Source organism: Mobula birostris, chromosome 3 (assembly GCF_030028105.1).
Source record: "Mobula birostris isolate sMobBir1 chromosome 3, sMobBir1.hap1, whole genome shotgun sequence".
Lineage (NCBI taxonomy): Eukaryota > Metazoa > Chordata > Chondrichthyes > Myliobatiformes > Myliobatidae > Mobula > Mobula birostris.
The window spans coordinates 172,961,415-172,989,410 of NC_092372.1; the positions used below are offsets into that span (position 1 = coordinate 172,961,415).

The window sequence follows — 27,996 nt, forward strand, 5'->3', positions numbered from 1 at the left end:
CACTTTTTTTTTTTAGTGTCTTTGAAAATGTAGCACCACTTGCAAATCTATCTAATCCTCATCTATTAGTCATTTTTCTGGGATCAACCTGAACTGGACAAATTAAGTAAGTGATCAGGACAGTGGTAGCTGACGTGATATGGCAAAAGTGAAGTATTACAAATATAATACATTTTTACATGTCCTGACTTTATTCATCAACCTTCTGTGTAGAGGTTAATGAAAGCCCAGTTCTTGCAGCCCAGTTATTTGCCAGCAATTTATATTCTCTTTTACTTTGTCAATTGCTTGATCTTCCCTTGCCAAGTTCTAAAGTGATCCTAATCCTCAGACGTGCTACATTCTTACTAAGTTTATAAACCTCATCTTTTGGTTTAATATGAGTTTCAATTTCTCCCGTAAGCTGTAAGCAGACTGATTTTCCTGTTGTGTATTTGTGCCTTAAAGGCGTATATATTTCTTTTGCCTTGAACATTGGTCTTGCTTACCTGGGTGCTGGAAACTGCATATTAGCAGGCTCTTCCTCAATATCATTACCTTCCTATTTAGCTATAATCTATCTAAAGTTTTGTCACAGTAACAATAGTACAATTTAGGTTATCCTGGACCTGTTAATATTTCATTTGGTAGTGTTTCAAGTGACCTTAGGCAGACTCTGAAAGTGTGCCTTCAATGTGCAAACTTCAAAATGTCTAAAATTGACTAATTCTTGAAGCAGCATTTGAGGAATACAAGGGGAAGTATCAGCAAAGCAAAACAGAAAATGAAGAGCAGCGAGAGTCATAGAGGTATAAAACGAAAGTGGAGTAGAATTTGTTGAATATGAATAGATATTGACAACATCAAAGAATCAGTGAAGTTGGAATAACAATTTGCAGCAAGATACCATAAGACAGAGGAGCAGAATTGGGCATTCGGCCTGTCAAATCTGCTCTGCCATTCAATCGTGATTGATATATTTTCGCTCTCAACCCCATTCTCCTGCCTTCTCCCTGTAACCTTTCACACCCTTGCTATTTGAGAACATACCAATCTCCACTTTAAGTATTCCCAATGACTTGGCCTCCACAGGCATCTGTGGCAGTGAATTCCACAGATTCACCACTCTCTGGCTAAAGAAATTATTTTCTATCTCTGTTCTAAAGAAACATCCTTTTATTCTGATGTTGTGCCCTCTGGTCCTAGACTCTCCCACTTTTGGAAACATCCTCTCCACATCCACTTTCTCTAAGCCTTTCAATATTCGATAGGCTTCAATGAGATCCCCCTTCATCCAGATATCCCCCTAGACTCCAGTGAGTACAGGCCCCGAGCTCAAACACTCCTCAATGCCAGCACATCCTTTCTTAGATATTGTGTCCAAATCTGCTCACAATGCTATAAATGCAGTCACCCAGTGCCTTATAAAGCCTCAGCATTACATCTTTGCTTTTATATCCTAGTACTCTCAAAATGAACAATAATATTGCGTTTGCCTTCCTTATTCCCAATTCAACATGCAAGTTAAACTTCAGGAAAACCTGCACTGTTCTAAATTGTTTTTCAATTTTGAATTCACTCTCTATTTAGAAAATAGTCTGTACTGTCATGTGTCGTTCAGCTAGTTCTTCTAAATATAAAGAAACAGACTACAACAAACTCAGAGTGTATCAAATTATAAGGGCATTTACTACTTGCAAGGGAAGTCCTCCCCCATAGTTAAGTCATCAGTAGGTAACTTCAATCTTACAAATCAATTAAAACGGATCATTTTTATGCGTTTACAGAGTTCAGTAATTCATCAACTTCATCTCTTTGAGGTCGTTCCATCTGTTAATTGCATTCCTGTCTTATCTCACATCCATCTTAAATGAGCCATATTTGTCTGAGATTTCTCCACCCAACAGCAATGTCCTGTTTTCCTCTGCTTTCAGTCATGCAATATCCAAACACTCCCTGCTATAAATCACGCCATTTGCAAGCACATCCAAACACATCAGCAAACCTGCAAAGCACTCTGGGATCACACAGGTTCCATTTTGTCACATTACATTTTACAAAAGTTATAAATTCATAAAACCTTCAGGGTTACAGGTATATTTCCACAGTACTTTTCTTCCTTCTACCAAAAGTGCACCTGCCACTTCTTTGCCCAATCTCCTAGTCTATCCAAGTCCTCCTGCAGATACCCTGCTTCCTCATCACTACCTACCCCTCCACTTACCTTTGTGTTGGCCTCAAAACCATCAATTCCTTCATCCATATCATTAACATACTGTATAATGTGAAAGATAGGGGACCCAATACCAACTCCTGCAGAACACCACTAGTCAGTGGCAACCAACCAGAAAAGTCCTCCTTTATTCCCACTCTGTCTTCTGCCAGTTAGCTAGTCTGCTATCCATGCTAGTATCTTTCCTGTAATACTATGAGGTCTTACCTTGTTTAGTAGCCTCATGTATGGCACCTTGCCAAAGGCCTCCTGAAAATCCAAGTTAGCAACATCCACTGGCTCTCCTTTGTTTATCCTGCTTGTTACTTCCTCAATATATATTTGTCAGGTAAGATTGTACATTAAGGAAACTATGCTGACTTCAGCCTATTATGTGCCTCCACCTTCCCCAAAACATCATTCTTAATAATGAACTCTTAACATTTTCCAACCACTGAACTCAGGGTAACTGGCCTATAATTCCCTGCATTTTGCTTCCTTCTCTTAAAGAGTGGAGCGACATTTGCAATTTTCCCATCCTCTGGAACAATTCCAGAATCTAATTATTCTTGAAAGATCACTACAAATCCTCCACTATCTCTTCAGTTACCTTTTTGAGAACCCTGGGGTGTAGCCTGTCTGGTCCAGGTCACTTACCTACCTTCTGCTGTTTCAGCTTCCCAAGCACTTCAGTTTAATAATATTGACTAAATTCACTTCTGCCCCGGCACTCTTGAATTTTTGGTGGGCTGCAGGTGGGTTTCACAGTAAAGACTTGCTCAGAATGCTTATTCAGTTCATCCACTATTTCTTTGTTCCCCATTATGACCTTTCCAGCAGTTCAATGTCCACTCTTGCCTCTCTTTGGTATCCTCTTTTATATTATTGTCTAGTTTAACTTCATATTTCATCTCTTTTCTCCTTATTGTTTATAGTTGCTTTCTGTTGGTTTTTCAAAACATCCCAATCCTCTAGCTTCCCACAAATTTTTGCTATATTATATGCCCTTTCTTTTGCTTTTACTTCCCTTGTCAGCAACAGTTGCCTCAACCTCCCTTTAGAATGCTTCTTCTTTGAGATGAACTAATCCAGCGCCTTCTGAATTACTCCCAGAATCTCCAGCTACTGCTGCTGCTGTACCGTCACCCCAGCTAGTGTCCACTTCCAAACAGCTCCTCTGTAGTTACCTTTACTCAACTCTGATACTGAAGCATCTGCTTTTAGCTTCTCCCTCTCAAACTGCAGGGTGAATTATATGATATTATGATCATTACCCCTAAGGGTTCATTTACCTTAAGCTCCTAATCAAATCTGGTTCATTACAGCCAGTCCAGAATTGCCATTTCCCTAGTGAACTCAACCATAAGTTGCTCTAAAAAGTCATTTCGTAGGCATTCTACAAATTGCTTCTCTTGGGTTCCAACACCAGCCTGTTTTTTTCCAATTTACCTTGCATATTGAAATCCCCAATGACCATTGTAACATTGCCTTTTTTGATATGCTTTTACTATCTCTCATTCTCATTGATGTCCCACATCCTGGCTACTGTCCAAAGGCCTGTATATGACTCCCATCAGGGTCTTTTTGCCCCTGAGATAGGAACATGCCTGCCCTAGCTCGCAGAGTCAGCTCCAGCAGACCGGGCGGGCGAGATCTACAGTGAGATCCAACAGCCAGGAAGGCAATACTGCAACACTCTGTGGAGAGCGAAGGGTATGACAAGGCACAGAAGACGCCATGGTCATCTCCTGCAATCAGGGAAGACCACAGTTTGTGAGTTTGTTTGTGCCACTGGACCCAGACTTCTGAGGTCGATTGAGTGGAACTACTCTGGTGCAATAGCTTTTCCACTTTAAAAACTTCTTGTAGAGTTTGCCTGTTATCGTTGGACACTATAGACAACCACCACATTATTCTGGAGTACTCCATACCCTCTCCTTCATTCTCCTTCCCTTTTACAGTATCTCCATGTTGAACCCCATACTATTTATTTTAAAGCCCTAGCCACACCGCTAGTTATACAATGCACCAGGACCCCCATCCCAGCATGGTTCAAGTAAAGCCTGTCTCATTGGAACAGCTCCCTCCTTCTCGAATACTGGTGTCAATGTCTCACCAATTCAGACCCACTTCTCCCACACCAATCGTTGAGCCACACCTTTAACTCAGATCTTATTAACCCCATGTCAATTTGTACATAGCTGAGGTAATAATCAAGTATATTACCTTTTAGGTTCTGCATTCTAATATACTCTCTAGCTGCTCAAATTCCCTCCGCAGAACCTCTTTTCTTGTTCTTCCTACAATGTTGGTACTTGCATGGACCACAACAATTGGATCTTACCCTTCCCACTCTAAAATTCCTCTGTCCGTCACATGAGCTGTCCCGAACTTGAACATCAGCCAGACAGCACAGTTTTCAGGACTGTTGATTCCTCCAACAGCAAATTGTGGGTTTTTTCTTCCCCCTTACTATACTATCCCCAATTACCGTTCTCTTCTCTCCACCCTCTTGAATGGCTCCCTGGACCATGATGCCACGGTTTGGTTGCTCATCCTTCCTAAGCCTGCTCTCCCATCCACACATGGAGCAACAATCTCAGACTTGTAGGGCAAGCTTAAGGGCCGAGGCTCATCCAGCACAACCTTTTGGATCCCTCTCTTGTTTTACTCACAGTCAAATGCTCTTGTTTGTGGTTACAGACTAAATTTGAAGTACTTCATCTAATGGATGTGATTGCCTCCTGAAACACAGTGTCCTGATGCATCTCAGTGTTTGGAGCTCAGATTCCAGTTCGTCAACTTTGAGCCTGAGTTCCTCAAGCAACGGACATTTGTTGCAGATGTGGTCAGCAGGAACCACAGTGGGATCCATCAGTTCCCACATCATGCAGCAACAACACATTACCTGATTCTGCACTCCTATTTTATTAAAATTGTTGTAATTTGTATCTTTTTAGTTAGCTGCCATAAATAAAAATAAAATTCTTCCTTGTCTTTTCTTACTTACTCCTCGCCTGTGCCTCCTTGTAGAGTCAGAGCCTCAGAGCGTTGACTCCTGCACTGGCTCTCACAAACAATGGTTGCTCCAAAATGGTCCCTGGACCTTGACCTCTGCCTCTCCTTGCCAATACCCCATTTTCCCACTCTAACTGTCTACTGGCCAGTTTGTTGGAAATGAACTCAGTCCTTTTCTAAAAATGATTTTGTAAAATCTTTGGTTGTTAATTTCCTCAAACTGAATATATATCTATGAAGTTCCTCAAACTGAATATTTTAAACTTCATTGTGCATTTCTTGAAATGAAAGTTACAGCCAACTGGGCTTCATGGACAAATGTGTACACTAAATTTTTGATCCAAGTCTGTGATTGTTCATGTCAATAAACTCCTCTAAATGCAAAGCAAAACAGCAATGCTGGCGATGTGCAGAAGGCTAGGGAACATCTGTAAGGTGACAAATGGTGAACTTTTCCAGTCAAAGACCTTTAACTTGTTTCATAGAGTTAACTCTTTAGAGTAAACTCCTGTTCTCTTTCCACTGATATTACTTGGTCTGAGTGTTTCAAGCATTTTTATAATAGCATAAGATGCTTGAAATGATCTGGCAAATTATTCTAATTTAGAGTAATCCCCTTTTTGTATTTTGCACATATAGGAGCTGCAAGTGAAGGTGTTCTGGCAAATTTCTTTAACAGTCTTCTGAGCAAAAAGACAGTCTCTCCTGGAGGAGGTGCTGGTAATTTGCAGGGTTCGGTAAAGAAAGGTGGTAAGCAATTAATTTACTCTTTGAGACATCTTAACTGTTGATGTTTACATACTGTGATAACACTTGCAAAGTATTTTGGATGGTATTTTAATTTTTGATTAATTTGGGCATTTTGTACGAAATAAGTATAAAAGATTTGTACAAATGCATTAGAGATTAACATACAAATGTATTTTTATGCAGTATAAGACTGTTAAAAGCTTATCCTTTTAAGGAAAACCATTTTGCAATGTTATCCAAAAAATATTCTTTGGGATTTTATCATAGGATTTTTATATCAGGATTTCTGGGATCTTTTGATGAAGGATTATTACTTTAATGAAATCTGGATGGTTTAGGTGATCTGTGTTAGAATATTCCTGCATTTGAGTCCTGTCCACTGTTCAAATATAGCAATAGTGCTATTGATTTGGAGCAATGAAAGGATAGTGCATTTAAAACTAAAAACAGGCTCAAGCTGCTGGTAGGTTGCTTAAATTTTTAAAAATCTCACTCTCAATTCTCTTTCAGCTTTGACAGATAATCAACCCTCTCCTGAGAATGAGTTACTCAGTTGAATATTTGAATAATGATAATCCCTCAAATTTTAGAATGTAGAACAGTACAATACAGTACAGGCCTACAATGTTGTGCTGACTTTTTAACCTACTCCAAGATCAATCTAACCCTTCCTTTCCCTCCCACATTTTCATGTACCTATCTAATAAGTCTCTTAAATGTCCCTAAACACGAGATGTTGGAAATCCAGAGTAACACACACAAAATGCTGGAGAAACTCAGCAGGTCAGGAGGCATCTAAGAAGAAGAATTAACAGTTGTCATTTCAGACCAAAACCATTCAATAATACTGGTACTTGGACCAAAATGTCAACTGTTAATTCCACCCCCCCCCCCGATGTTGCCTGACCTGTGTGTAGCACTCTTAAATGTCCCTGATGTATCTGCCCCTACCACCATAAGACCATAAGACAAAGGAGCAGAAGTAGGCCATTCGGCCCATCGAGTCTGCTCCGCCATTTTATCATGAGCTGATCCATTTTATCCTATTTAGTCCCACTGCCCCGCCTTCTCACCATAACCTTTGATGCCCTGGCTACTCAGATAGCTATCAATCTCTGCCTTAAATACACCCAATGGCTTGGCCTCCACTGCTGCCCGTGGCAACAAATTCCATAGATTCACCACCCTCTGACTAAAAAAATTTTTTCACATTTCTGTTCTGACAGGGCGCCCTTCAATCCTGAAGTTATGCCCTCTTACACTAGACTCCCCCATCATGGGAAACAACTTTGCCACATCCACTCTGTCCATGCCTTTTAACATTCGAAATGTTTCTATGAGGTCTCTCCTCAGTCTTCTAAACTCCAAGGAATACAGTCCAAGAGCGGACAAACGTTCCTCATATGTTAACCCTCTCATTCCCAGAATCATTCTAGTGAATCTTCTCCGTACCCTCTCCAACGTCAGCACATCCTTTCTTAAATACGGAGACCAAAACTGCCCACAGTACTCCAAGTGAGGTCTCACCAGCGCCTTATAGAGCCTCAACATCACATCCCTGCTCCTATACTCTATTCCTCTAGAAATGAATGCCAACATTGCATTCGCCTTCTTCACTACCGACTCAACCTGGAGGTTAACTTTAAGGGAATCCTGTACGAGGACTCCCAAGTCCCGTTGCATCTCAGAACTTTGAATTCTTTCCCCATTTAAATAATAGTCTGCCCGTTTAATTTTTCTGCCAAAGTGCATAACCATACACTTTCCAGCATTGTACTTCATTTGCCACTTCTCTGCCCATTCTTCCAATGTATCCAAGTCTCTCTGCAGACTCTCCATTTCCTCAGCACTACCGGCCCCTCCACCTATCCTCGTATCGTCAGCAAACTTAGCCACAAAGCCATCTATTCCATAATCCAAATCATTGATGTACAATGTAAAAAGAAGCGGCCCCAACACTGATCCCTGTGGAACACCACTGGTAACCGGCAGCCAACCAGAATAGGATCCCTTTATTCCCACTCTCTGTTTCCTGCCAATCAGCCAACTCTTTATCCACGTATGTAACTTTCCTGTAATTCCATGGGCTTAAGTAGCCTCATGTGTGGCACCTTGTCAAAGGCCTTCTGAAAATCCAAATATACAACATCCACTGCATCTCCCTTGTCTAGCCTACTGGTAATTTCCTCAAAAAATTGTAATAGGTTTGTCAGGCAGGATTTTCCTTTAAGGAATCCATGCTGAGTTCTGCCTATCTTGTCATATGCCTCCAGGTACTCTGTAACCTCATCCTTGACAATCGACTGCCAACAACTTCCCAACCACCGACGTCAAGCTAACAGGTCTATAATTTCCTTTTTGCTTCCTTGCCCCCTTCTTAAATAGCGGAGTGACATTTGCAATCTTCCAGTCTTCCGGAACCATGCCAGAATCTATCGACTTTTGAAAAATCATTGCTAATGCCTCTGCAATCTCCACAGCTACTTCCTTCAGAAGACGAGGGTGCATTCCATCTGGTCCAGGAGATTTATCGACCTTTAGCCTATTCAGCTTCCTGAGTACTTTCTCTGTTGTAATTGGACTGCGCACACTTCTCTTCCCTGCCACCCTTGAGTGTCTGGTATCCTGCTGTCTTCCTCAGTGAAGACTGATGCAAGATAAATGGCAGTGCATTTCACGCACCTACCTCTGACAACCCCTATACTTTCCTCCAAACACATTTATAGAATGCCCCTGCTTATTAGCCTTTTCCACGCTGGGGAAAAAGTCTCCACCTATTCTCTCTGTATGCTCTTATAATCTTATACACCTCAGTCAGGTCACCTCTCATCCTCCTTTGCTCCAAAGGAAAATGCCCTAGCTCACTCAGCTTATCCTCATAAGATATGCTCTCTAATCCAGGCAGCATGGTAAGTCTTTCTAAAGCTTCTCTATCCTTCCTATAGTGAGGTGACCAGAACCGAACACAACACTGCATGTGTGGTCTACTGAGGGTTTTATTGAGCTACGGCATCGCAACTTTGAACTCAACCTCCAATTAATGAAGGCCAACACACCTTGTGCCTCCTCAACCTCCCTATCACCCTATCTATCTCACTTTGAATAAAAGTATCCTGAAGAGGTTGAAGAAAATAAACAGCCAAATAGAGGCAAGGACTGCAAGAAACAGCATCATTACCATTTCCAGTACCATTTATAGGCCTGGCAGACTGATGGCATCTTCCTATCCTGGCCCACCCTGCTAATCTTTCTCCATCCCAACTCTATTTCATGCCTGTCTTCTCTGTCAGCCCTGGCTTTCCAATTTTTTTTTTTTTTTAAACCACCAATCCTTCTCCATTCACACCTCCTTCTCCTAGTAACTCTCACTAGCTATAATACAAAATTCAACCACAAATTATTCTGCTTCAGCCTCCAAGTGTTTTAAAATGGTGGTCCCGAATAATACACTATCTATTGTCTACATTGGGTCTTTTCACATAGTGTTGATTAACTGGAATGCCTTTGATGTGGTTGTCTCTAAATCAGGGGTCCACGCACCCCTTGGTTAATGGTAGGAGTCCAGGGCATAAAAAGGGTTGGGAACCCCTGTTCTAAATGAACCGTCACTATATATGTTGTCCAACTGGGATGGTTCCTTAAAATTCAAATGTCATGAATTATGTCATTTCTTGTGCTGAATTAACCTGGTCAGCTTTTATCAGATGTGAGTTAATGTTATATTTTCAGTACTTATGTTTGAATTCATTTAGATAATTTCCTTATCAACTTTCTAATAACTTGTGCATTCAAATACAAAAAATGCTCCAAATTCAAATCAGATTTATTATCACTGACACGTGACATGAATTTTAATTTTGAGCAGCAGTGTAGTGTAATGACATAAAAAATTATTAAAAATATCAAAGGTTATAGGGAGAAGGCAGGAGAACAGAGTTGAGAGGGAAGATAAATCAGCCATGATCAAATGGTGGAGCAGGCTCAAGGGCCTAATTCAGCTCCTGTGCTTAATGGTCTTATTTACAAAAATAAATGAAGAAGGCATTTAAAAATAAGAATGAAGAGATGGTGTTCATGTGTTCAAGGTCTATTCAGAAATCTGGTGTCAGAAGGGAAGAAGCTGTTCCTAAATCATTCTCTTCTCTCTGATGGTAGAAATGAGAGGGCACGGCCTGGGTGGTGAACGTCCTTAGTGATGGATGCTGCCTTCTTGAGGCACCACCTTTTGAGGATGTCCTCAATGGTGCGGAAACTTGTACCCATGATGGAACTGCCTGAACCTACACCCTTGGAAGCCGCCTATGTTTCTGTGCATTTGAGCCTCCATATCAGGCTGCGATGCAACCAGTCAGAGTGCTTTCCACCATACATCCACAAAAATCTGTAGGAATTTGGTGACACACAAAACTCATCATTTCCTAACAAAGTAAAGCCAATGGCATGCCTTCTTTGTGATTGCATTAATGTTTTGAGCTCAAAGATGTTGACACGCAAGAACTTGAAGCTGCTCACCCTTTCCGATGCTGATTCGTCAGTTAGTACTGGTGTATGTTCTCCCAACTTCCCCTGCCTGAAGTCCACAATCAGGTCCTTGAACCTGCTGTCATTGAGTGCAAGGTAGTTGTGGCACCACTCAACTAAGATTCTACCAATAGCAGTGAAATACAGTATAGATAGTGAATTGTGCTAAGCAACACAATCATGAGAGTAGAGCAGTGGGCAAAGCACACATCCTAAGGGTGTACCTGTGTTAATAGTCAACGAGGAGCTGTTACTACCAGTGTGCACTGACTGTGGCCTTCCTATAAGGAAGTTGATGCAGTTGTAGAGGGAGGTACAAAGGCCCAAGTTTTGAAGCTTCGTTGTTAAGGAATGATGGTAATGAATGCCTGGCTGTAAGCAACCAACAGTAGCTTGATGTATGTCTTGTTACCTAGGTGCACCAAAGCAGACTAGAGAGGCAATGAGTTTGTCTCTGTTGTAGACCTTTTGCAGCAGAAGGTATTTTACAGTGGGTCAAGGTTATTGCTGAGGCTAGAGTTAAGTCTAGCCATAACCAACTGTCGAAGCACTTCATTACAGTAAGTTTGAATGCTACTGGGCAAAAGTCATTGAGGCAGCTCACCCTCCAAAAGTCATTGGGCGCCAGAATGATGAGTGCCCTTTTAAAGCAGGTGCGAACCTTAGACTGCAGCAGTGAGAGATTGAAGACGCCCTTAAATACCGCAGCTATTTGGTTGAGAACATTTGAAATGACTGATTGTTCAAGAAGTTTTCAATTAGATTGTTAATTCATTCAGAATGACTTACTTGAAGGCAGAAAAAAAACATTAAATTCCCAGTAAGGACATTGCTCATTCCAAGAGGTGAATGGGTAATGTATTAGAGAATTCCCATTCAGGAGTGGACTGAAATATTAGGCAAAGAATAAATAGCTATTATTGTTCTTTTAAACCTTTTGCAATTTTGGTGATTGAATTGAAAAACATTTTGCACATGTTTACATTTTAAAATGGCTAGACTTTTCAATTGAAACAGAATAATACGTTAAACATCTATTTGTGAATTTATACAGTAATTTTATCAAAGAATAGTTACAATAAATGTGAACTCAATCATCTAATGTTTGTCTTAAATCTAAGTTTTACAAGTTGTGCTTTTATTTTGAACAGAATAAGGGGCAAGAATGTTATACCAATATTTAGCATTTTTTTTACTTTAGAGCACAATTGATATGATACATTCGAAATGCAATTTTTCTTTTACTAGATTGTTGTGTTTTGGGAATATTGGTTCTGTTTCTTTAAATAATGCTACTGGAAATCATGCTAGTATTGTCTAGCAATGAAATAACTTACACTGCTTAAAGGGATATTACTGCATAAAGTTAGAAGAAAGTCTGTTGGTTTCACCTTTCAGTTAAGAATGCGATCTTTCTGTTCTTCCACCACTTAATACGTTGGCATTTGTTAAAACACTGAGATAATTTCATCACAAACAAATGCTTTACTTTGAACATTACATGTTCATTGCTTTTCCTGTGGTTGCAAGCATCATGCTCTGCTACACTTAAAAAATGATGAATGATTTTTGGAAGATACAAAGAAAATAGTGTTTCACATTTTAATCAGGTTGGAAATGTGTCCAACATAAATCTTCCTCTGCATTGATGAAAATCAGTAAGTTTTAGCATTGATTTTCAAATCTCGTTTATGGCTTCCAATAAGCATCAAATTGCCTTCAAAATTTAAAATTCCCTTGTAGAAATATGATCTCAGATTTAGGATTAAGAATGCAACATATTTGATTGCTATTTAATACTCAACCCACTTTACCCAGGTGAATTGTCAGCTGTACATAGTCCTACAGAGATCAACAAAAGAATGGTTCATGAATGTGTGAAAGGATCAACTGGGCTATCCAGTGTGTATCTTTTGTGTTGATAATGTGATGCCGCCACTGTATTTATGACACACCTTCATTTATGCAATGACCTAGAATGCAAAAAGACAGACTCCCAAACAATAGAAGTATATTGATGGACCAACAGTTATGATAGGGCTTTCTTCACATTTTGGAAATTTAATAAACCAGAAATGTTTACTCTACAATATCTGCAGGAGATTTAGAACAATGTCTTTGCATTAATGTGGAAATGACTTTTAAATGAATGCTGACTGTTTATAAAATGTTCTGTTTCTGCGTAGACTAGTTGTGTAGCATCTCTAATCCTCAGTATTAATTGGTTTACATTTAAAAATAGGAAAATCTGTATTATTAAGCAACCCCAACTTGTAGAGGAAAGTGGCAAGGTGCTACAGCTACCCAGCTACTTGTCAAGTTTATTTAGTGATCGAAAGGGAGAATTGGCCAGTAAATTACGAATCTCCAGTTACATAGACGTTGTCAATGAGTTATTCAGTCATAGAGCACTACAGCACCGAAACAGGCCGTTCAGCCCATCTAGTCTATGCCGAGTCCCATCAACTCGCAGCCACCACTTCCACTGGCAGCATATTCCACACTCAGGTCACCCTCTGAAGATGTTTCCCCCAAGATTTGTTCCCCTTAAATATTTCACCTTTCACTGTTAACCCATGACTCCTAGCTCTAGTATCACCCAGCCTCAGTATAAAAACACTTACCCTATCGTAATTTTGTATACCTCTATCAAATCTCCCCTAATGCTCCAACACTCTAGGGAAATAATGTCCTAACCTATTCAATCTTTCCCTGTAGCTCAGGTCTCAAGTCCCAGCAACATCCTTGTAAATTTTCTTTGTACTCTTTTCTTAATGATATCTTTCCTGTAGGTGACCAGAACTACACACACTATTCCAAATTAGGCCTCAGCAACATCTTGTACAATTATAACATGCATCTCAACTCCTGTACTTAATACTTTTGATATATGAAAGCCAGTGTGCCAAAAGCATTCTTTATGACCCTGTCTACCTGTGATGCTAATTTCAAGGAAATATGGTTCTGTATTCACAGATCACTTTGTTCCACTGTGCTCCTTAGAGCCTAACATTCACTGTGCAAGTCCTACCCTGGTTGTCCTGCCAAAGTGCAACAACTCACACTTGTCTGCATTAAATTCCATCTGCCATTTTCCCAGCTGGTCCAGATCCTGCAGCAAATTTTGATGGCATTCCTTGCTGTCCATTCTTCCCCAATCATAGTGTCATCTGCAAAATATCTAATCCAGTTCACCATATTATCAGCCAGATTTTTGATATCAATGACTGCTAACACCAATCCCTGTGGCACACCGCTAGCCATAGGCCTCCATCTACCACTACTCTCACAAGGCCAATGTTGAAACCAGTTTACTACCTCATAATGCCAAGCAACTGAACCTCCTTGACCAGCCTCCCATGTAGGACTTTGCAAAGGCCTTGCTAAAGTCCATGTAGTCAATGACCACTGCCTTTCCTTCATCAGCTTTTCTAGCTAAGTTCCTCAAAAAGCTCATAAGATTGGTTAGACATAACCTGTCAGGCCTGTCTATCCAAATACTTGTATATCCTGCCCTTAGAATACCATCTAATAATTTACCCACTACTGATGTCAGGATGACCAGCCTATAATTATTTTTCTTGCAACTATCTGCTCTCTCTACAGATTTGCTCCTCTAATTACCACTGGCTATTGGCTGTTCTGTAATATAATCCCAGTAACATGGTCATCGCTTTCTTATTCCTCAGTTCTAGCCAGATAGCTTAAGTGGATGATCTCTCCATTGTGTCCTGTCTGAGCACTACCGTGATATTTCTCCTGACTAGTAACGCTACCTTATATAGCCACCCGTACCCCGGCATCATGTCTAAAACAACAAACCCTGGAACTTTGAGCTGCCAGTTGTGCCCCACCTGTAAAAGTCTCACTAATGGCTAAGCTATCATAATTCCATATCCTCATCTGCCTTACCTACAGTACTCGTTGCATTGAACTGGATGCAACTCAGAACATTGTTTCTACCATTGGTTCCTGTCAGTATGTAGGCTTAACATCATCTTTCCCCACAACCACTCCACTCCTGGCACTCTAATTCCATCCCCCTGCAACTCAAGTTTAAAGCACCAGACCCCCCCCCCCTCCCCGACACAGCATCAGCAAACCTTCCTGCAAGGATATTGGTCCCATTTCAGTTCAGGTACAACTGATCCATTTGTATAGATCTCGCTTCTCTGAAAGCCCAAAATCTGAGGCCATCCCTCCTGCACCATCTCCTCATCTACAGTATGCAACTATAGTGGAGCTTTCGTTGCAATGCATATGGATGTTGCACATCCGTATCAGTGCCTTGTGTGGGTTGTTTTTTCTGATAATTAGAAATACTTGGATTATTTCAAAACAAAACATTTTGTTTTCTGCTAATATCAATGTTTATTGGGTGAGTTTTAGTTGAGGAAATGTTTTCAGATTGGCAATTCACAGTTATTTTCCTAACTCGGAGCAGAGGTTTCCATTCCCTTCAAGGACATGAAAGGAAAGAACTTGCTGTGCTTTTCATGATCTCATGAAGTTCCAAAAAATGGGTACAATAACTTTTTTAGCATAGTTCTAAAGGAAAGAATAGCCACACTTTCACTAACACCACTGGGAAAGTTGACCAGACAAACCTGTGGGTTGGGAGACTGGAAGTAATGAAGAAATCAGAGGTCCCCTACGTTCATTCCTATGGTGAATAATGCCATAGGAATTTCTTCATCAAGGGCACAGATGAAGCTTAATTTAAACATATAATTCCAAAGGAAGCAGACTCGGACCAGTTGTTGTAAATCATCTATAGAATTTAGCCACAATCAACAACACAACAGGGATTCGCCCAAATACTATTGGAACAATATCAAGCTGTCCTCATATTGCTACATATGCTATTTGACCCATTTGTAGTGAAGGAATATCATTTTAGTTGCATGCAAAACTGAATTGTTAAATGATTTGGAGTAATTTCAATAGCACCTACCTTAAAGGATAGATTTAATTCTTGGATTTGACTTGTTATATCTTATGTCCAATACATTCTTGTTCTAATTTCCTTCTTGTTCTGTATGTGGTGACAGTTTCTCCAAGTTGTTGGCCTCGATAAGGTCAGTGTTTCTGCTTAAGTTTTTGGAATCATGAAGATCACGCAAATTAATTTTATTCCACGATGGCTGAGCATGTCCATTCTCATTTTACTTTAAGCTTTAATGTCATTCCTGCTTAACATTGGACATAAAGGAACCCCATTTTAATAAATTTATAGAAAATAAATGATCCTTAAAATATTGACAAAGATATAATATACAAATATTTCTTAAATAGTCATTATACTGCTTCTCACACAAAATGCTGGTGGAATGCAGCAGGCCAGGCAGCATCTATAGGAAGAAGTACAGTCAATGTTCCGGGACTGAGTTGCTTGAATTTCCAGCATCTGCAGATTTCCTCGTGATTGTACTGCTACTGATTGCCTGTTAGTGTTTGTTCTGATATGAAAGACAAAGTTGTCCCAGACTTTTTGTCATGCTTACTTTGGCCATTAAAAGAAAATTATTTTTCTTCATAGCATATGTGTTTCGAATGTAGTCACGAGGTCAGTGCAGTACAATTAATTGTTTTGCGTGCACTAGAAGTATTGCCAGAAGTCAGCGTGTAGTTGATTGCTCCTGTGTTAGACATGTACAAGAATTTGGTTTATTTGGATGAAAGCGCATCATATCCGAAACATTAAAATCCCTTCCCTCTTGAAGTGTTAGTAATAGTTCTGTACAGTAAAAATTTGATGAAAGTAGTGAAATAAGTGGACATGATCATAAAAGCCATGAACATTTTCTGAAGCACAAACTGGAAAGCAGAATTAAGTGTTAGAAACCAAGGCTTTGCAAATAGTGTGAATGGGCAGAAGTGAAGCAAACTCAGGCCCAAAAAATTGTCAGTGTTGTGAGCTGAAATGGCTGATATTCAGAAGGGAATTGCGTTAACACAATTTTATGTTCTTTTCTATGACAATTAAAAGTACTTGTTAATAAGGATAATGTAAAAAAGGTTCAGAAACCATTTAATATTTATCTGTTGCCAATCCTGCCCAGATGACATCCGTAGATTTGCTTTTAGCAAGGTCTCATTGAAATATACAAACCAGCCTTTACAAAGAGATGTGTGGAGTTGATGTTTCAAATGGCTGGTGTGTTGGAAAGTCGGAGGTCATGTTCTTCAATTAAGGATTCAAGATGGAGGTGAACAGCAAGTAGAGATCAACTAGTTTCTAGAAATTAAGGAAATTAAGTAATTTAGAAATACAGAGAAAAGTAGCTAAGTTAGAAGATTAGTCGTCATCTTATTGATAACCTAAGCAGTTTCCTGTTTCCTAAGTTGTTACAATAATTGTGGTCAGAAAAGATTGGTAATTTCACGATTTGACCAGCCAGCTAGATACTCAGCTGCACAATGGGTATCTCATTCTCCATATACAGTTGCAAGAAAAAGTTTGTGATCCTTTTGCAATTATCAGGTTTTCTGCATTAATTACTCATATAATGTGATCGGATCGTCATCTGTTACAATAATAAACAATCTGCCTAACTAAGAACACAAACTGAGTACAGCATTTAAACAATCACAGTTTAGGTTCAAAAAAGTATGTGAACCTCTAGAATAATGCCTTCTACAAAAGCTATTTGGAGTCAGATGTTCCAATCAATGAATGCTGAAGGAGGTGATAAAAAAACCCAAGAGTAACATCAAAAGACCTGCAGAAATCTCTAGAACTTCCTAAAGTCTCTTCATGTGTCCACTGTAAGAAAAACACTGAACAAGAATGGTGTTCATGGAAGGACACCATTGCTCTCCCAACAAAAAACATTGCTGCACCTTTCAAGTTTGCAAAAGACCACCTGGATCTTCCGCAACACTTCTGAGACGATGTTCTGTGGATAGATGAGACAAAAGTTGGACTTTTTGGCAGAAGTGCACGTTGCTATGTTTGGAAGAGAAAGGGCACTGCACACCAACACCAAAACCACATCCCAACTGTGAAACGTGGTAGAAGGAGCATCATGGGCTGCCTCAGGGCCTGGGCAGCTTGCATTCGGTGAAGGAATAATGATTTCAAAATTGTACCAAGACATTTTACAGAAGAATGTCAGGATAGCAGTTCATAACCTGAAGCTTAATAGAAATTGGATGAACAAGACAATAATCCAATACACAAGAGTAAGTCAACAACAGAATGATTTTAAAAGAAGGGAGTTTGTGATTTGGTTTTGCCAAGTCAAAGTTCTGACCCTAATCCAATTGAGATGCTGTGGCTGTTCATGCAAGGTATCCCAGAAATATTGATGACCTGAAACAGTATTGTATGGGGGAATGATCTAAAATTCCTCCTCACCATTTTGTAGGTCTAACCAGCAGCTACAGGAAACATTTGTTGGAGGTTATTTCTGCTAAAGGAGGTTCATATCATTTTCTCAGCCTAGACTGTGAATGATTAAACTGTGTTGAATAAAGACATGAAAAGTACAATTGTTATTAGTTTAGGCAGATTGTGTTTGTCTATTATTATGACTTAGATAAAGATCAGACCACATTTTTATGAGTAATTCATGCAGCAAACTAAGTAATTGCAAAGGGTTCACAGCCCTTTTCTTGCAATGGTGTAAGAGAAAATAGGTTAAATGTTTTAGCAATGGTTTCCACAACAAAATGTACTAACGTTTGTATTTCTTTAATTGTGAAACTATAATTAATATAGTAATGGATTTGTACTTCAATACAGAAGAGAACAATGGGATTTCTAAAAGATTTTTCCACTACCCTCATTTATCATTTAATATTTTATAAAATAATTCATACTCTCCATTACCCTTTCCAAAGCTGTTGTGGATTCTGCTTTCAGTGTCTTCTCAGGTAGCTAAGCTCTTTCTTTATTTATTTATTTATTTAACAAAGTTCTATTTTCTACATAAACTTTACAAAAAACATTTGGCATACCAATTGCCAGTTTGTTGTTTAATGCAAATAATTTTGATTAATTTTATTTTAATCTTATTTCTGAATAATCCCCTCTTTGTGGCTTTTCTTTATCATGCTTAAAGACCCTAATTTCTCATCTGTAAGACGACCCAAAAAAGATGATTGTCTCATCCTTTCTGCTTTAACTTAATAAACTAGCTATTGAGGATAAAGCCCACTGATCATTGACAAAGTTTCTGATATAAAAGTTGTAGGCCTGCCTAATTGTCTCTTTAAAAAAAAAATTATTTTATATAATTTCTCCAGTTTTTTCTTGATTTATTTAAAACCATGTTAAATATATTATTTCAATGAATCTTGACCACAGTGCAACAAGTGAAAAACACAAGGTTGGCAGCTTTTTCAAATTGATGTATAGCTTTTATTTAAGGATATCGAATGGTTTCATTGGTTCTGTGTATTATCAGAGGACGTATGCAGTATACAACCTGAAATACTTGGTCTTCACAGACATCCATGGAAAACAGAAGAACCATAAAAGAATGAATGACAGAAAAATGTTTGAATCCCAAAGCCCACCCCCCCCCACGCAAGCAGCAACCTCCCCCCTCCCCCACACCCATTTCAGCAAAAACTGTCAGCACCCACCAAGTAACAGCAAAGCCCCCAAAGACAGGCCATGATGTGCAGTCAACAAAAACATTTATTTACCCGACAGTTTGACATGCCATGTTCTCTCTCTCTCTCTCCCTCCCTCCCTCTCTAACAAGGGACAGAGAGATGTCACCCATTTTACAGCAAAAAGGAAGACTAACAATCACTGTTACGGGTTTTTATTCTGCGATTCTCCGACTCGAGAATTTTATATATGTATATGTGTGTGTGTGTGTATATATATATATATATATACACACACACACACACACACACATATACACACACACATACGCCTCTGTCCACAGCACCAGTCTGGAATCGGTCGTCCATGGGACGCACCCTGGCAACTTCCATACTGGTGAGCTGGTGAGCTCAAGAACAGGAACTCATCGCTGTGAAAAAAAAAATGCAGTTTTGATTGCAGTTGAGGAACCTCAATAGAACCCCAGCCACCTTGAAAAGGGAAAAAGAGACATTAAAGAGAGGAATTTAAGCTGCTTCTGCAGATGAGTTCAAAGAGGCAGGCATTTGGCACCACATTAACTCCCTCCCCACTGTTATTTTACTTCCTGTAAATTAATTTCACTATGTAGATTTTTTCATATTTAATTAAGGACTTTTGGTGAACTTTATATCAAGATGTTACTACAATTTTAAGTTAAGCTTGCATTTTTTAATCTATAAGGACCATGTAAAAGAGCCTGCATGAAATTCTTGCTGAATCATATCAAGGCGCGTCAGTTCCAGAACGGTTGCATTATTTGCTTGTGCACACTGGATAATGAAGCCACAGTCTTCTGTTCTGCCATATACTTAGCTAGCAATGGACATTGTGAGCTGAAGATCTGTCTCGTCCATGACAACAGTTCAGCAGTTCCTCTGCCATCAACCTCTTTCCCTTCACGTGGCAAGATCTGTGGGAATTTCTGCTGGCCAGTAAAGAAAGACAAAAGATGTCTTTTGTGCTGGAAGAGTCAGTGACCAAAGGATCAACTTACTTTCTACTTGTCCTCTCCAGCAACTCAGCTGTTGAACTGGAGCAATAAAGAAGTTGCTATGTAGTAACTCTTTAGAGATTCTTGCAGCCTGTTATGTCAGCTGTTCCTTATGGCACTACGGCATTGAAAGCTGCCAGATTTTTCCTCAGATGGGAAAGTGATGCAGTTGTTGTTGGGTCTGACTACTGATCATAGGTCGCAGGCTTGACTCCTACCTGGCCTGATGTGCTGTTTGTGCCCATTCATTCCAACCGGTCCAGCTGCCCAGCCTGCTCACATGAGCTGTCACTGCATGTCCTGCTTTAGCTCATCAATTGGAAAAGTAAACACACTCTGTTCCCTCCACAGATGATGCTAAACCACTTGATAAATGAATGGAGGTGAATCTGAGAGCTGCAGGGGAGATGACTGAGAGGCCTATAGAAGCTATGCTGACTATAAAGAGTCAACTGAGAAACCAGTAAAGATGGGCTGAGTTTCTTGACGTTAGAGGGCACTCCTGAATCCTGAATGGTGCATATGCAATTGTTCAAGCTTGACTACCTAATGGATACTGAGACTTTAAGAGAAGATAGACAGAGATACTAATACAGTGGATTCTGGTTAATTGGGATACATCAGGACCAGTACATTTTGACCCAATTAAGCAGCTGTCCTAATTAGCTGAAGTTTCATGGAATTAGTTAAAACAGTATAAAAAAGACAAAGTACCATTTAACTAAGTAACAATTTATGTATTTAAATGAAATACAGAGCAAATTAGAACAACCAAAACTACTACAGTACTATAAAACTCTTTATTAGTTTCTGATCATTATTGGAGGAACCTTGAATTTGGAGGTATGCTGACATATTCTTTTGATTGACTGTATATGAACAAAATCAGCACAGACACCTAGTGCAGATAGTACCTTCAAACAGTGCTTTTGACAATTGCATCCTCCAAATCTTCATTTTAATTCCAACATTCAAGGTATGGGTTGGGATGAGTTAAGAAATGGCAAGGGTAAAACAACCCTAATCTCAGTTGTATACTGGCCTCCAAACAGCAGCTGGCATGTGGATTACAAAGTGTGTCAGAAAGGCAATGTCATGATAACAGTTGTGGATTTTAACATGAAAGTGGATTGGGAAAACCAGGTCAGTACTGGACTTCAAGAGAGAGAATTTGTAGAATGTCTAAGGGATGGCTTTTTAAAACAGCTTGTTGTTGAGCCCACTAGGGGATCGGGTGTGCTGGATTGGGTGTTGTGCAATGATCCAAAGGTGATAAGAGAGCTTAAGGTTAAGGGACCCTTAGGGAACAGTAATCACAATATGATCGAGTTCACATTGAAATTTCAGAGGGGAAAAAAAAATAATAAAATCCAATCGGACAGTATTTCAGTAGAATAGAGGAAATTACAATGGCATGAGAGGGGAACTGGCCAAAGTTGACTGAAAGACTTTTGCAGGAAAGACAGCAGAGCAGCAATGGCTAGAGTTTCTGCAAAAAAATGAGGGAAGTGCAAGACAGATATATTCCAAATAATAAGAAATTTTCAAAGGGAAGAAGGACACTACCGTGGCTGACAAGTGAAGTCAAAGCCAAAGTAAAAGTAAAAGCAAAAGCAAAAGAGGGCATGCAGGGAAGCCAGAGCTAGTGGGAAGATAGAGGATTGGGGAGCTTTAAAAACTTGCAGGAGGAAACTAGTGAAGGTCATTTGGAAGGAAAAGATTAATTATAGAGGAAGCTGGTGACTAATATCAAAGAAGATATTAAAAGCTTTAAGTATATAAAGGGTAAAAGAGTCGAGGGTGGATATAACACTGGAGATATTGTAACGAGGGATGCAGAGATGACAGAGGAACTGAATGCATATTTTGCATCAAGCTTCACAGTGGAAGATGTCTGCAGTATACTGGGCATTCAATTCTGTCAGGGAAGTGAAGTTTGTGCAATGAAAATTACGACTGAGAAAGTGCTCAGGAAGCTTAATGTTCTGAGCGTGAATAAATCTGGACCTGATGGAATGCACCCCCAGGTTCTCAAGGAAGTAACTGGAGAGATTGTGGAGGCATTAACGATGATCTTTCAAGAATCGATACATTCTGGCATTGTACAGGATGACTGGAAAATTGCAAATGTTAGTCCACTATTTAAGAAAGGTGAGAGGCAGCAGAAAGGAAACTATGGACCTGTTAGCCTGACTTCAGTGGTTGGGAAGTTGTTGGAATTGATTGTTAGGGATGAGATTACAGAGTACCTGGAGGTACATGACAAATAGGCCAAAGCCAGCATGGTTTCCTGAAAGGAAAATCCTGCCGGACAAACCTACTGCAGTTCTTTGAGGAAATTACAAGCAGGGTAGACAAAGGAGATGCAGTAGACGTGGTGCATTTGGATTTTCAGAAGGCCGTTGACAAGGTGCCACACATGAGGCTGCTTAACAAGATAAAAGCCCATGGAATTACAGGGAAGTTACTAGCATGGGTGGAGCATTGGCTGGTCAGCAGAAAACACAAAGTGGGAATAAAGGGATCCTATTCTGGCTGGCTGCAGGTTACCAGTGGAGTTCCACGGAGTCGGTGTTGGGACCGCTGCTTTTCACAATGTATGTCAGTGATTTGGACTATGGTATTAATGGATTTGTGGCTAAATTTGCTGATGATACAAAGATAGGTGGAGGAGTGGGTCATGTTGAGGAAACAGAGCCTGCAGAGGACTTGGATAGTTTAGGGGAATGGGCAAAGAAGTGGCAAATGAAATACAATGTTGGAAAGTGTATGGTCATGCACTTTGGTGGAAGAAGTAAATGGGCAGACTGTTATTTAGATGGGGGGGAGAATTCAAAACGCAGAGATGCAAAGGGACTGGAGTCCTTGTGCAGTATACCCTAAAGGTTAAACTCCAGGTTGAGTAGGTGGTGAAGGCGACAAATGCATTGTTGGCATTCATTTCTAGAGGTATAGAATGTAAGAGCAAGGATGTGATGTTGAGGTTCTATAAAGCACTCGTGAGACCGCACAAAGTATTGTGTGCAGCTTTGGGCTCCTTATTTTAGAAAGGATATGCTGACATTGGAGAGGGTTCAGAGAAGATTCACGAGAATGATTCCAGGAATGAAAGGATCTAGCAGCTCTTGGGCTTTATTCCTTGGAGTTGATGGGGATGGGGTGGGGGGGGGGGGGTGGAATCTCATAGAAACATTCAGAATGTTAAGAGGCCTGAACAGATTAGATATGGCAAAGTTATTTCCCATGGTAGGGGATTCTAGGACAAGAGGGCATGACTTCAGAATTGAAGGACATCCTTTTAGAACAGAGATGAGGAGAAATTACTTTAGTCCGATGGTGGTTAAGCTGTGGAATTTGTTGCCACGAGCAGCTGTGGAGGCCAAGTCATTGGGTGTATTTAGGGGAGAGATAGATAGGTTCTTGATTAGCCAGGGCATCAAAGGGTATGGGGTGAAAGCAGGGGAGTGGGGATGATTGGAAGAATTGGATTGGCCCATGATTGAATGGCGGAGCAGACTCAATGGGCTGAATGGCCAACTTCTGCTCCCATATCTTATGGTCTTATCATTGTTGATACCTTCAAATTGTTTATGGTTCCTAACTTGAAGTAATGAAATGGTTTCTTTTTCACACCTGACCATTTCTGGCATCTCCAAGCCTAAATGCTTGAAACCACAGTGAGCAAAACAACAGTTCTGGATTGTCTTACTGTTGTTACTTGCAAACTATCCATGACAAAAATCAGCGCTTTTTTAACACAAACGTGCAAGTGGTGCTATTTATAAACTACTCGCTGTAAGCATATTGTAGTGCCCAACAGCCACATGGCATGCATGTGACTGATGCTAGTTAGAAAATGTTTTGCAAATGTTCACTTTGTTTTTGTTCTTTAAGAGTTGTCCCAAAGGAGTGTTTGCCTCGACTAATAGATAGCCCGATTAACTGAAATCCACTGTGTTTTCGCTACTGTTAAGAATTTGTTATTAATAGTTGGACCCTACCAACTGAGTAGTTAAGAATTCCATCACATTCTTGGTTTCAGCTTTGTAGATGAAGATCTATGATAGCTCAGGAAATTGACTGCACTGCCAAGTACTCTGTCTCAACAATAATCTTGTAACCATGATGTTGATATAGGACTTAAAATCTAAGAAGCTATTCACTACTTAAAGACTATCATTATGATCAGAGGTTAGAATTTCCTAGCTAGACAGGAAATAACAAGACATAATTCAATGGATCCAGGGAGGTTGAAGTGGAACCAGATCTAACAGGAAAGTTGTTTTATTTAAAATCACGATAATCACTTCAAAAATTTTCTGATTAGCTGGTCAGCATGAACATGAGGTTAGTTTTGATTTACCATGTTGTAGAATCAACTGTCTTCAGAAGTTTTTTTTCCTCTAAGTAAATCAATGTTTATTTGCCTTTGCGTTTTTGAAAGCTTTAATCAATCAGGAGATTAGAAAGCAAACTTTACATGTATATTTGGTGTCCAGTTTGTATTTTGAGCAATATCATCGATCCTCCTGGATTATAAGGGATACAGATTCATTGTTGAGAAATTGCAGGCTTATCAAAATTGGAGGAAGGAATAGTGATGCTGAAAATGACCTAATGCAGAGTAATGAATTTGTTTCAACTACACATCAACAAATTTAAGAGCAAGATTTGTGCCTTGCACATTTTATCATAAATTCTGTCATTTTCCAGATATTGGTATTTGTCATTAATGCCTTTAGCTTCTTAAGCATGAAGCATGCAGCCTGCTCTAATTTTTTTTTGGATGGGGTTGGAGGGAAAAATGGATTTTGTGGATGCTTAAATTGCTAGAAAATTACCCTGAAATAAGTATATGGTTGTCTAGTTAAAATACCATTCAAGTGTCTCTGGAATAGATATTGTAGTGGTTGCATAATCTGTGTTTCCCTTCTTGCACCTATTGGGAAAAAAATCACTGGAAATCCCAATAATGAGGAGCTTAACTCTGCAGAAAATACTTTTGTGGTAGTTAAAGGATTCATGAAATGCTGGCAATATCACAAAAATAAGCTGCACAATTACTTTATTCTCGTGTTCATTGAACTTCTCTCAAACCTGCACAAATAATCCCAGCTGCGGAGGAAGAAGTTTCATTCATAGTAAAAAAACAAATAAAGGCACCTAGAAACAGTTATGCATCAGCTGTGAGCTAGACAGTAATTGCTGAACATGTAGTACATCACAGTATAAGGTACAGGCCCTTCAGCCCACAATGTTGTGCTGATCTTTTAACCTACTCCAAGATCAATCTTAACACTTCCCTCCCTTAGGGCCCTGTTTTTCTTTCATCCATGTGGCTACCTGTGAGCCTCTTAAATGTCTCCAGTAGGGGAAATATGCTGCTTCTAATATACACTGTTAATAAATCTGTTCATTTTGACCCCGCCATTCATATAGCATTTGGCAGTTTGATTCTATTTTGTTTTGGTTTAGATTCATTTTGAGTAGTACCAATTCAGTATTTATGAAATAACAACAGCATAAAACCATAAGAGATAGAAGCAGAATTTCACCATCAATACTTCCACTAATTCTCTGCACCAGTTTTTTTGCCAATTGGTTTAATATTGCAGAATCTCAAACACTGCAGTGGGAATTATTCTTAATATTCTTATTTTTATTTTAATCTGGAGAGGTACCAAGGAATAGATCTACAGCAAAACCAAATGTCCCTATATTTCCTTATTTAGCTCACATTCTTGACTGGCAAATCTTGCAAGGTGGAAAATTTTATACTTGTTTGTTTGTGCCACTTACTCCCATCTAGGGCAGCAATAAAGGAATTCAAATTGGAATCAGTGGAGATGAAAATTTAGCTAACAGAGTAAAAGTGGATGGCATAACAGCACATCTAATAATGCTACTGCCTCAAAGTGCTAGTGACCTAGGTTCAGTCCTGATCACCAATACGGACTTCAGTTTGCTCATTCCCCCTGTGACTTGATTGGTTACTCTGAGTACTTCAGTTTCCTCCCATATCCTAAAAATGTGCTATTTATTTATTTTTTGAGATACAATGCAGAATTGGCTCTTCGAGCCACGATGCACAGCAATCCCCCAATTTAATTCTAGCCTAATCACAGGACAAATTACAATGACCAATTAATCTACCAACTGATATGTCTTTGGAATGAGGGAGGAAGTCGGCACCCGGAGGAAACCACGTGCAGTCTCGGGGAGAGTGTACAACTTCTTTACAGCCAGCGACAGAAATTGAACCTGGGTTGCTGGTAATGTAAAGAGTTGTGCTACCCAGCTGATAAGTTAATCGGCAGTGGTAAATTGTCCTTGGTTTTTAGATGCTTTATAATCTTAGGGGGGCTGATTTTCTTTTAAATGAGAAAAATAAAGTGGGTTTGGTGAAGGGTATATGTAACTGGGTGTTTAATGGTTGCCACAGATTCAGTGGGCTAAATAGTCTGTTTCCTTCCTATGTCAATCTATAAATGTAAGGCAAGTATATAGACTATAAAAAGTAATCATCCCCTCCCCACCCCACCCCACCCCAGCCCCACAGAAGTTTTCATGTTTTATTGTTTTACAACATTGAATCACAGTGGATTTAAGACCATTAAATAAAGAGGCAGAATCATGCTATTTGGCCCATGGAGTCTGGTCTGCCATTCAATCATAGCAGATACTTTTTTCCCTCCTCAGCCCCACTCTCCAGCCTTCTCCCCATAAACTTTGATGCTGTGGCAAATCAAGAATCTATCAATCTCTGCCTTAAATACACCCAAAGACCTGGACTTCACAGCTGCCTCTGGTAACAAATTCCACAAATTCAGCACCTCTGGCTAAAGAAATTTCTCCACATTTCTTTTTTAAATGGATGCTCCCCTATCCTGAGGCTATGCCCTCTTGTCTTAGACTCTCCCACCAAAGGAAACATCCTTTCCAAATCCACTCTGTTAGGCCTTTCAACTTTCAAAAGGTTCAGTGAATCCCTCCTATTCTTCTAAATTCCAACGAGTACAGGCCCAGAGACATCAAATGTTCCCCATTTGATAACACTTCCATTCCCAGAATCATCCTTGTGAACCTTCCTTGTGAACCTTGTCTGGACGCTGTCCAATGTCCATACTTTTTTTCTTAGATAAGGAGCCCAAAACTGTTCACAATACTTAAGGTGAGCCCTCACCAGTGGCTTATAAATCCTCACCATCACATCCCTGCTCTTGTATTCTGGACCTCTCGAAATGAATACTAACATTGCACTTGCCTTCCTCACCACTGATTCAACCTGCAAGTTAACCTTTAGGGTGTTCTGCACAAGGACTCCCAACTCCCTTTGCATCTCAGATTTTTGGATTTTCTCCCAATTTAGAAAATAGTCTTCTCATTAATTTCTTGCTACCAAGATGCATAACCATGCATTTTCCAACACTATTTCATTTGCCACTTTCTTGCCCATTCTCCTAATCCAAGGCCTTCTGCAGCCTCCTTGTTTCCTCAACTACCTGCCCCCCACCAATCTTTGTATCATTTGCAAACTTGGCAACATCTAAATCCGTCATCTATTCTAAATCATTGATATACAGCATAAAAAGAAGTCCCAACACCGACCCTTGCAGAACACTACTAGTCACTGGCAGCCAACCAGAAAGGGATCCTTTTATTCCCAATTGCTGCCTCCTACCAATCAGCTAATGATCTAACCATGTTAGTAACTTTCCTGTAATACCATGGGCTCTTAACTTGATAAGCAGCCTCAGGTGTGGCACCTTGTCAAAAATTTTCTGAAAACCCAAATATACAATATCCACCGCATCCCCTTTATCTATCCTACTTGTGATTTCTTCAGAGAATTCCAACAGGTTCGTCAGGTGAGATTTTCCCTTAAGGAAACCATGCTGACTTTTTCCTATCTTATCCTAT

The 27,996-nt window shown here is 39.7% G+C and overlaps 1 protein-coding gene across 3 annotated transcripts in view; it reads left to right on the forward strand.

Annotated features, from left to right (window-relative positions):
* The window catches only part of LOC140195421 (cytoplasmic dynein 1 light intermediate chain 1-like), a 105,430-nt gene that overhangs the window by 60,635 nt on the left and 16,799 nt on the right, over positions 1-27,996 (forward strand). For 2 of the 3 annotated variants that reach the window (XM_072253692.1, XM_072253691.1), the window contains one exon: positions 5,849-5,959. In XM_072253692.1, coding sequence (XP_072109793.1) covers positions 5,849-5,959 — 111 coding nt within the window. Of the gene's footprint in view, positions 1-5,848; positions 5,960-8,232; positions 8,302-27,996 lie in introns of all 3 variants that reach the window. The other variant, XR_011885467.1, reaches the window with a different exon arrangement.